The sequence below is a fragment of the Barbatula barbatula genome, assembly GCF_947034865.1.
Source record: "Barbatula barbatula genome assembly, chromosome: 17".
Lineage (NCBI taxonomy): Eukaryota > Metazoa > Chordata > Actinopteri > Cypriniformes > Nemacheilidae > Barbatula > Barbatula barbatula.
This window is the reverse complement of record NC_136780.1, coordinates 13,470,844-13,481,135: the sequence shown is the minus strand read 5'-3', so window position 1 is coordinate 13,481,135 and position 10,292 is coordinate 13,470,844. Positions and strand designations below refer to the sequence as shown.

Sequence of the window (10,292 nt, the reverse complement as noted above, 5' to 3'; positions counted from 1 at the left end):
ACAGAAACGGCCTGTTTAAAACGTTGAAGACAGTAGACGTGAACTTTGACCTCAGTAACGTTACAGAAAACCTAAGTGACGTTACTTAAATCTACGCTACCATTACGACTCTGATGTCTCTTAAAGTCAGTCAGAATAAATTTGTCTCACGATTTGAATGTATTTATTATAAAATGTGACTATTAACACGTTACAGATGTGTTTTTTTGTTGTTCATTTGACGGCGTAGCGTCGCATCGTAGCTAGCCGGTTAGCTGCGTCTGGATCTTACCTCAGATGATGATTGACACTGTGGTGTTCGGTATGAACGTTCAGATCATTTTTCAATAATAACGTATAATGTTAAAACAAATACTAGTTTGAATGAAACTGTAATACAATATTGACGGCTTATTAAAATACGCGTTTAAAAAGACGTGTCTTGATAGACGACTGTGTTTAACAGTCAGTTTGATAACGCGGGAAATTAAATCGGGGTGCGCGTGCCCGCTTGCAGCTGCGCAGTGAAGAGAAACACGTTGCAGAAAATGACATTTTCTCCTTATTTATTTCATCAACATCAGAGCTCATGTTATTCCCTTTTATTCTACAAATGTTATGAAAATCTGCCAAATATAATGTAAAATGTACTGCAAAGTGAAATAAGTAGATAAAAGAGTGCAATAAATCACAAAATAATGTACAAAAATACTGTAAAGTCACTTGCTTCTCCCATCAGTGGTGCTACATTTGGTTTAACAGTCTTACATCTTTGTGTTTAAAGGTCATTTCATATGGCTTTAAGTTATTCTCAGAATAGAATTAGCAAGAGACTACCTTAAAATCCTACAGTACTTCTGCTGGCTACAAATAATGTAAATAAAGTGAAACCAGTGCCCTAAACAGTTTATGCTAACATCAGTGCCCTTAGATAAAGTGTATCATGCTGTCTTCACATTCCTTTGGCACAGGCATATTATAACTCTGACAGGTTAATTTGTAATTCTGTCCATCGTTGTTATCCCAAAACTGAGTGCCCATGACTTTATAACAGATCGCAAACTCCAGCACTGCACCGGGATGAAGGATGAACGGAGGAACTGGAAGGTGAAACCGAAAAGAATCACAGCAAGTTCCATCTGAAATGGATTTGCTCGCAACCCAGTTAGCCTTGGTCTCTGTGCAACTCTTCCAGTTTGTGAAAGAGTAGCGAACAGTCACTTCCTTCTCATATGCCAAGTTTACCACCTGAACGATCCCTATGATGCCGGGCTCGTAGCACAAAACCCGCTCCAAACACACTTTTTGTCCACGGAGATGTTCGACGAAGTTGGAGGAGTCACCTGGTTGCACAGGGAACATTGGTTGCAAATATGGTAGAGCTATCTCCAGCCTCTTACTTGAGCTTAATTCGGCATTCATTAAAAGCCGGAAGAGAACGTGCTCGGGGACGAACGGGTCTTCTCCCCTTTTGAAGACCTTGACATTTGCCAAATCCAATCCCAAGGAGTCCACAAATCGAACATTCGCTCTGCGACTCAGCCTCCTCCTCTCTGATGGAGACGGGAGAGACTGACTCCGTCTCTGGATGATGGATTTGGTCGGGGATTCACACGACAGGCTGTGGCCCGCAGATTGCCTTGGAGAGGTCCTTGGGCTCGGCGGACGGATTTTCACAGGTCTTTTCTCCCAGTCTGTTTTTGAGAAGCACATGCCCTGCAAATTCAATGTGGAACTTTTTTTTGAGTCACCTGATACCCTGGCAAAAAATAGGTCGGCATTCATCTCTTCAGGAGGTGTGTCGTTTTGGCAACATCCCATAGACCAGGCCATGTTTACTTCTTTGCTGTGAACCTTATGCAGACAAACTCAGGTCGAGAGACCTTAGAAAGAGAAACAATCGACGTTATATATATATATATATATATATATATTCCAGGTAAATTCCACGAAAAACAACGTGCACGTCTGCCATGGGTCACAGTGTGCAGCTGTGGAAACACGACAGATTTACCAGCTTTCCTTAACACATACATTTCAGATGGATTGATTAACAATTTTTAAGTAAAACTGCATCTAACTCTTTCGAAACAGCACCGAGCCGCTTTGCATAACTCAAAAATAACTTTAAGTTCGTGTTGCATTGTCTCACCAGTAAAATCCGTCGTGTTTACCTTCAAGACGCATTTGTAGATCCTTCGATGTTAATGCAAGTGCTTCGCAATGGTGGCATGCAATAAATCCATGCAGAGGTGAAGTACGTGATCAACTAAGATGCATTTCATGCAAACTGCGCAAAGCTGGAAAGAGAGCGTGACAAACGCAGGGGGCGTGGCCAACGTGTCAGCTGTGCACGGGAAATGCTGTCTGTGGCTGTGATCCAACGGTGTTGACTTTGCGTAGAACTGTCACGTCAGCGGTCACGTACACACGACCTAAGCCTATTACGTATAGTAACACGTTTTATATATGATATAAACGAAAACAGGGCGCTTTTGGCACGCGCTTCGTTGTAAACTTCAATTCCCATCATGCCTGTCGAGGATCACGACGAGAGTGACGCGACATACAAAGCAGCAGGTAAACAACACTGAACGAGCAGTTGAAGTGATGCGTAGTAACAACGATTTCAGCGAATTTCGCATATTGCACGATGTTGGGGATTTCATAACCAAGACGCAAAGGTGATAGCTGTCCGCGTTAAACGTCAACGGTAAGAAACGGGTTATCTGACGCGCTTTAATAAGTTGTTGCGTTCGACTTGCATGCGAACTATAATAATATATGAAGTGTCGTTTCGCTTTGTTTTTGCAGCTGTGTTCTTAAGCTGTGCGTCTGCTCGCTCACAAATGGGACATTTGATAAGATCGCAACTGCGATCTTCCTCCAGTACGTAGTATTTGTTATTACGATGGGATCCATCATGCAGGAACGGACTGCGTCTGCGACACTAAAGAGGCTGCCAGGCAAGGAGAAGTTTAGAATGAAAAATGCAGAAAACACTGGGATTGTTGTCAGGTATGTTTGAATAGAGCAAAGTTGCATTGAGAAATACAGAAATGGCAGAAAACGTTTCTGAGCAATGATGCTTTATTCGCAGCAATAATAACCGAGGAGGAAACGTGAACCAGAATAAAAAGCCCGTTAAGAAAATTGTGACAAGGGGACAGGAGAAGGATCCTCCGCCTAAAGCCGAAACTGTAAGTTTCTCATATACATCATATTTCTGTTTATAGATTCATGTTGGCAACAATTTAAATATGTTCCCATGGTCTTTTAAAAGGTCCAAAATGGAATCAAACCAAAGAAAGCTAAGAGTCCAACTACTGGTACTTTGCGTGGGTGAGTTTTAAATGGATATTTTGCCCAAAAATGAAAATATGGAAATCCTCAGATTGTTCCAAACCTGTACACATTTCTTGTTTCTGCTAAACACAAAGAAAGATATTTGGAAGAATGTCAGTAACCGGACGGATTTCATCTCCCGTTGACTTCCATAGTATGTATTTTCCCTACTCCGGCAGTATATGGGGGATGAGATCTGTTTGTTTACTAACATTCTTCCAAATATCACCACCCTAAATGGGTGCACGTTATTGAACATGGCTATACATCCAAATGTGACACACATAGCCAAAAACGCAATTTTTTTATCTATAGACCCGTGACAAAATATGAAGTGGTCACTTTGAAAACAAATCATCGTAATATTACAGTTCACTAATTGTGTTGAGATTAATTATACCAAAAAACCCCATTTAATAATCTTGTGACTGAGCAATCAAAATCAAACGTCATGTAATAATATATTTATAAAATATCACATGTCACGACATTTGACGCAATATAAAAAACATTCTTGTTGTAGCACACAGGCCGAGGTTGACATGAAGCCCCCCCGTCCCAAACTCTCATGCACAGAGCGTAGACAAGAGAGGCAGAAGATACAGCTTGAGTCTCACTGCTGTAGTGAGCTGGTCAAGAGCCATGTGTCCTTAGAGAAAAGCAAGCGTGCTCTCTCACTGCCCTTGGCTCCTCAGCCAGTACTTCATTCGATTTCCCTGCAAAAACAAGTTTCGCACCTGGAAGCCCTCCGCCTCATGGAACACAAGGAGGACGACACAGACAGCGCAAGTGACCTGTCTGACTCCGAGAGGCTCCCTGTCCTGCCTTCCCCCTGCACTCCACCTCAGCTCAACCTCCGTGCGGAGGTGATCAACACCATGGACCTGCATCCCCACATTCCCGGACCAACGATGTTGGAGAATGATGATGATGATGATGACGACAGCTACTGCTACCCGGACTTCCTGCCACCTCCGTTTAACACGTGGAGCCTGAGGCAGCTCGCCATCTTCCTCAACACAGAAGGCAAACGGGCTCCAAGGCCCAAACCTGTAGGGCAGCTAGAGAAGAATCTGGAACGCCTCCTGCAGCTGGAATGGCACCAGATACGAACCATTCAGACCGAGAGCGGACGGCACAACGTTCCCTTAATCCGTGCAAGAGGGCAGGCTCCCAGTGCAAACCGCCCCAGGCCTCACACCGCCCCTCCGACACGTCTCAGCTCCCCGAAAAGCCTTCCACAGGGTCAGCGTGCATTTCCTTTGACCCTCGTCTCCTCCACCGGCAGCCCATCGCTCTCTCAACTCTCTCGCCCCGTCTGCCCTCACTGCCACATCCGCTACCCGCTGTGCAAGGGGAGCTGCTCCGCATACGCATATCAGGGACACTCCCGTCTCAGTCCTCTTCTTGAACGGAGAGCCCCGCCGGCCAATGCCCAAAAGAGGAGCAGCAGCGAAAGCAGGGCCTACGCCTCCGAAAACCCCAACACATCCAAAAACCAGCACCTGCTTAGTCCTCAAGCCACAAGAGTCCACCAGAAGCACATGCAGGCTGCGGGAAATGTGCGCCGAGCGTCCCAGGAACTTAATCCAGGCAAATCCCATCCTACAAGTGGAAAAGGAAAGACCGGGAGGTCGAACGAGACGGATAGACGGAAAGATCAGGCCTTGGGAGTGAAATGCGGGAGTGCTGACAAGCGGGTCGCTGGCGCTGTTAAATGCGATGGTGGTGGTCCGCTGAAAAGAGGCGATAGAGATGGGCAGAGAGCCGAAACAGGGGAACTACGAATAAGAGCTAAAAGAACTGTGGCTGACAGCTGTAATGCTAAATCCACACCTGCCAAAAATACTGGCAAAATTAAACATGCTCAGTATGCAAAGTAGTAAGCGCTTTGTCATTTTCAGGATTGTTTGGTTTTGCATTTGCAACAGCCTCAAAATATTACAATATCTCATACTGTAAGAACAGATCATGCCAACATTACTCCAATTATTGTAGTTATTTGTTAAATAATATAAATAAGGAAAATGTGTCTCTTCTTAGAAATCATGGCTTTTATTGTTTTCAAATAGGAAGTCGATTTCTTTAAAAATATTTATTTTGTATGTTTAAATACTTGCAAGAAGTCTACCTTAACTTACGCACAAATCCTGTGTAAAATTAGCAGTTCGTTAAATGAAGGCATACTTAAACCATGTATGCGTGGACACATCTTTCGTTTTGATGGCAGAGAATGTCAATTTGTGACGTTTGACAACCAAGCACTATTGGTTAAAGAATGTATATTTTTAAGATAAATATTGATTGTTTTGTAATGGCTGTGTGTATTTTTGTAATGTGTTATTCGCAGGGACATCTTGTTATTTATATTGCTATTTATCACTATGGTTTGCCCTTTGTTTACTTTTACCATAAGACTAGAATGTTCCGTGTAATATTTTGTTTTTAGTTTTTGAACATATAACAAAGGGTTATATATGTTTTAGATGTGGTGAAATTGTGATATTTGGATGGCTTATGGTAAGTTTTTGTTGATGGAGCTGGACCTGAGCCCAGGATAAGCCCTGAGGTTGTCTGTGTTTGTATACTTATTTATTTGAGAACTTTTCAGGTTATTAAATCGACTATCAATTGGCATGTTTTGTTTTTAAAGGAACAATTATGTTAGTGGGTTTTGGGATTATATAGTCTAATATTGCACTTGAAAGCTGGCTGATGCAGAGTAAAGCCATACATGGCTCTGCATTTCTATATTAGATGTATGCAGCATCATTTCATTTTGTATTGTTCCGTTATAAGGCAAAACAAATCCAGAATATGAACTTTTGCTCTTTGTCAAATCGTGCTTTTATTTTGGTAGAGTTTAATGCAGCTATTTTTATGAAATACAAATAAACAGTTTTCATTACACCATCAGTATATGTCTACAGAATTTATTTAGGCAATAATAATAGTTGGGTAACACTTTACAATAAGGTGCTATTGGTTAATATTAGTAAATGCATTAGCTAACATTGGATAGCAATGAACAATTACGTTTTTCAGCATTTTGTTAATCCTTGTCAATGTTAGTTTATGTCAATACAGTTATTCGTGCAAGTTCGTGGTGCATTAACTAATGTCAACAGACACATTTGATTTTAATAATGTATTAGTAAATGCTGTAAGTATTGTTCATTGTTAGTTAATGTTAGCTAATGCATTGTAAAGGGTTACCAATAGTTGTTTTCTCATTCAACTGTTTTCTTGTTATAAAACTAAACAAAGACATAGTGTGTACAATGTAAATCTATGTATTCAAATAATAATATATGCACTCTAAATCCATATTTAAACACTTATGTTTTTTTCAGAAGTTTTCACAGACATGTTGACATGTCTTCTCAGTGGCCGATCAAAGATTTTTTAAAAGCAGGGGTTTTTCAATTGCTGCTGGCACTACCAGATTTCCGAAAAAAACCCACTGGAGATGAGTTGGAGAATGATGCAGGTTTATTAATGATAAACAGAGATGAGTATTGGTCAGTAAGTAAGCCAACATAACATATATACTTCAAAAACTTTTGGTATGACAAAATACTTTAGTGTTTTGAGTGTCAGACACTATTATTCGTCGCTGAACTATTTGGTTCATAAGTTTGATCGCAGGGGAACATACATGGAAACAGATGTATAGTACAATGCTTTGAATAAAAGCGTCTGCCAAATGTGAATGTAAGTTGATGATGCACACTGGTTATGGAGAGACCTCCCTCGTACAGGAAAATGCATAAAGCGCTATATAAATGCCTCATTCATTCATTCATTCACTTGTGATCCGATCTATCAAAACGCGCAGGTGTAGGCCATAGAGGGGCTGATAGGACAGGGGCACTTCTGGGGCCAATAAGATTTCAACTGGGGCCAGTGCCCTTCTGGCCCCACCCTTAGATCCGCCAGAGCTTCTTCTGTCCTGGGAAAGGCTTTAAAATCAGCTGAAGTTGCTTTTCACGGTCATTCACACAGCCTGTATAAAACAAATCAAGTGATTTAAAATATGAATCAAATGCTGCCATTTTAGGGCAAACTTTGTGTCCTGTTTCTGATGTCAAAACAGCACAAATCTCCATTAATAATTTTTTTTAGGCCCAAATCTCAAACACTTACCAAGGTGTGTATTTGCTATAAGGGAAGAACCCCCCAGAGCCTCCAGGGCATCATCTTTGTAGACAGGTCCATCATTCCACATCAGGTCATATCCTCCGATCCTCTTCTCCTTGCCTGTCAGACTAAAGTGTTTTTGACAAAAGTGTCCAAGAGGACTCAGTTGTGTTTGCTTGTATTATATCATTTTGCCGAATCTTACCGGCCCTCCATGTCTACAACGTGCAGGGTGTCTTCCAGCAGTCTGTATTTCAAGTCAAAGTCCTCCTGACTGCTGGCTGTTAGGGAGGGTGAGGCGTTTACTTCAATCAGCCACCTGCACGATAACCAACTCGCATGAAATACTCCTGTTTTCAGAAATGCATGATATTCCTACATCCACATGTACTTGGAATGTGAAATGTACTTACAGGCAACAGATTATAGTTTGCCAATTGATCTTGCTTGGCAGCCAGAAATTACTTTTTGTTTTCAAAAATACATTACACCATATGCTCAATGGATGTAAATCAATAGGATGTGCTATTTCAAAAATATTTGTGTTGATACATTTTATTGCTCAACTTACAGCAAAGGGAGCTTTTGGCCATAAAATGTCTGAGTCAACAAAAGTTCAACACAGATCTGCACTCATCAATCTACATATTTTACTAGATACTAGAACACAAACTAGTGACTTACGGCTTTAGATCCTGGTCCAGTAATATGTCGTATCCGTACAACTCAAAACAGTGTTTGTCATTGATGATTGTCTTCTGTACACTAAGCAGACTGCGTATAAATATGTTGTCAATTTCTTTAAACAGAGTCTGCACTGTGTCCAAACCATGTGTAGCTGTCAGATACCGCCGCAACTGATGCATTTGCCACTTGCAACCCTAAAAATAAGGAAGATATATATATATATATATATAGAGAGAGAGAGAGAGATTACCCGTTTTTGTTCAAGTTTTAATAAACAAAACAGTATGTACTGTTCCTTCTACATACCTTCTCAGGGTCATAATCAGGAGCTGTTTTTTGCACAGCAACATTGGTGAGATGTACATCTGAGATATTAAGTATAAGGGAAAAACAAGCAAATTCCATGGTTGTTCTCATACAATAAAACATGGTAAGAAACAGTGTATATGTGTAATCCAGAAATATATGCAAAAGATACATTGATCGTCGATACTGCTGAGAGAGAATCTAGTGATGGAAAATCGTGCAAAACCCTCACGGTAAAGCCAGGCCTTCAGAGGAACATACTGAAAAATATGTGTTTCGCTGCCGTCATATGTAAATTCTGCATCACTATTAGCTTTATATAGCGCACACAGGAGTTTTATGGGTAAAAAAGCAATAAAATGAATAAAATATAAAATAGCTTACTTACTGATGTTACAAGAACATAGACTCTCAGGTCAAATTTTCTTCCTGGTAATAGTGGTAAATATGATTCATTTATGATTGTAAAGTTCGGGTTTAATCAAATAAAAATCAAACATCCTATATACCAGCAACAAGGTACGGGTTCTCTATGTAACGCTGAGCAACATAGCTCTCAACTTGAGCTTCATCTTTTTGTTCTTCAGATCGGGTCCCGTCCTAGAAAAACAACGGAATGAGCATGCCATAGCTGCGCGAAGAAACAAACAAATCTCCTTTTGTTTTCCAAAAAGCAAATAATGAAAAATTTCTTTAAGATTAAGAAATGTATATTACCTTCCTCCAATCTGTGATATCTTTAAGTTTTTGAAAGAGGAAAATGCCTTTCCCTTGTGATCGTGCCACCTGTTTTTGGGAGATAGTGTAACAATGCATCACATATTTGTCAGTACAGTGCACAAGGTACTTGTTTAAATAACACTTAATAGCAGTTTTTGGACACCAACTGGCTTCATGATCCACGTGCTCCCTGGGTTTCTCTTGAACTCTTCTACAAAGATGTGATATTCACTTGGCAGTTCAAATGTGCGGGGGAAAAAGTCACATTTGCTCGCCTCCGAACGGCCTGACTCCCGCTCCAGAGTTTTCCTGTACCTCTTTAGGTTCTTCACCATCAGGTTCTTACGGGTCAACTGTAAAATGCAGCACAATAACATCATTTACAGGTGGGAAATAGTAACGTGTCTATATTATGATACATTCATTACTTTCAGGTCATTCTTTAGGTAGGCTGCAAGACTGACCTCATAGTGGTTGCGGAAGTGACATATTCGCATGTGTTCCCCCATGTAAAAGTGATCAAAGTTTTCTCTGAGCCAGCCAACATCACACCAGTTAAAGTCCCATTCGCCATCGCTGTATAGATGAATCAGCCACACAAATGCATTATACAAGGGTTTACAAACAGGGTACAAGGAGAATGCTGGACATCACTCACTCTTTAACCTCTACCCAGCCTGGCCTGTGGTTAAGGACGTCCTGGATGGTGTTGGTCAGACCACATCTGTACCTTATACAGCTCCTCCCCTCCCTAAGATCAAAATGAAGTCACATTGTGCCTTCAGATTTATCCAGTATATTATTTTGTCACCTATCTTCCGTTTTAATGGGTGGAAAACAAAACAGGTTATTGTAGATACACCGTTACCGTATACATGTAATAGACTTACCCCTCCTTTTTCTTCTGGTAACCTTTATGTGCAGGTGTCTGCTGAGTAGAGTAAGTTTATTGCAATTTGATGTAAGTTTGTCACTATAACGCAGAAGACATTTATTAACTACAACCCGGATTCCGGAAAAGTTGAGACGTTTTTTAAATCGGAATAAAATAAAATCTAAAGGAATTTCAAATGACATGAGCCAATATTTTATTCACACTAGAACATAGATAACAT

The 10,292-nt window shown here is 40.8% G+C and overlaps 3 protein-coding genes across 4 annotated transcripts; 1 reads left to right on the top strand and 2 right to left on the bottom strand.

Annotated features, from left to right (window-relative positions):
* Positions 1 to 498: 498 nt before the first annotated feature.
* ppp1r3da (protein phosphatase 1, regulatory subunit 3Da) lies at positions 499 to 2,416 on the bottom strand. Of its 2 annotated transcripts, none has more exons than XM_079478159.1 (2): positions 2,154 to 2,416; positions 499 to 1,862 (listed from the first exon to the last, which is right to left on the bottom strand). In XM_079478159.1, the coding sequence occupies exon 2, from the start codon at positions 1,810 to 1,812 to the stop codon at positions 907 to 909; it is 906 nt and encodes a 301-aa protein (XP_079334285.1). In that variant the 5' UTR covers positions 1,813 to 1,862; positions 2,154 to 2,416; the 3' UTR covers positions 499 to 906. The 2 variants fall into 2 exon arrangements, with proteins under 2 accessions (XP_079334285.1, XP_079334284.1); XM_079478158.1 differs by having other exon boundaries at positions 2,132 to 2,405.
* On the top strand, positions 2,320 to 6,240 carry fam217ba (family with sequence similarity 217 member Ba). Its single transcript, XM_079478157.1, has 5 exons — positions 2,320 to 2,692; positions 2,794 to 2,997; positions 3,080 to 3,179; positions 3,263 to 3,321; positions 3,848 to 6,240. The coding sequence occupies exons 2-5, from the start codon at positions 2,891 to 2,893 to the stop codon at positions 5,205 to 5,207; spliced, it is 1,626 nt and encodes a 541-aa protein (XP_079334283.1). The 5' UTR covers positions 2,320 to 2,692; positions 2,794 to 2,890; the 3' UTR covers positions 5,208 to 6,240.
* Positions 6,241 to 6,800: 560 nt separating this feature from the next.
* On the bottom strand, positions 6,801 to 10,102 carry ttll9 (tubulin tyrosine ligase-like family, member 9). The gene is made up of 13 exons (XM_079478156.1): positions 10,068 to 10,102; positions 9,836 to 9,928; positions 9,642 to 9,753; positions 9,345 to 9,530; positions 9,175 to 9,243; positions 8,967 to 9,057; positions 8,846 to 8,886; positions 8,630 to 8,717; positions 8,458 to 8,516; positions 8,149 to 8,345; positions 7,670 to 7,783; positions 7,471 to 7,592; positions 6,801 to 7,330 (listed from the first exon to the last, which is right to left on the bottom strand). The coding sequence occupies exons 3-13, from the start codon at positions 9,684 to 9,686 to the stop codon at positions 7,251 to 7,253; spliced, it is 1,092 nt and encodes a 363-aa protein (XP_079334282.1). The 5' UTR covers positions 9,687 to 9,753; positions 9,836 to 9,928; positions 10,068 to 10,102; the 3' UTR covers positions 6,801 to 7,250.
* Between the last annotated feature and the right edge of the window lie 190 nt (positions 10,103 to 10,292).

Coding starts and splice junctions, on each gene's coding strand:
- ttll9 (XM_079478156.1), bottom strand. CDS start 9,686: ATGGGGGAACACATGCGAATATGTCACTTCCGCAACCACTATGAG. Junction 9,244..9,344: donor GCACGTGGATCATGAAGCCA/GTTGGTGTCCAA, acceptor TCCCAAAAACAG/GTGGCACGATCACAAGGGAA. Junction 7,593..7,669: donor GTTGTAGACATGGAGGGCCG/GTAAGATTCGGC, acceptor AAAACACTTTAG/TCTGACAGGCAAGGAGAAGA.
- ppp1r3da (XM_079478159.1), bottom strand. CDS start 1,812: ATGGCCTGGTCTATGGGATGTTGCCAAAACGACACACCTCCTGAAGAG.
- fam217ba (XM_079478157.1), top strand. CDS start 2,891: ATGGGATCCATCATGCAGGAACGGACTGCGTCTGCGACACTAAAGAGG. Junction 3,180..3,262: donor CTCCGCCTAAAGCCGAAACT/GTAAGTTTCTCA, acceptor GTCTTTTAAAAG/GTCCAAAATGGAATCAAACC. Junction 3,322..3,847: donor ACTACTGGTACTTTGCGTGG/GTGAGTTTTAAA, acceptor TTCTTGTTGTAG/CACACAGGCCGAGGTTGACA.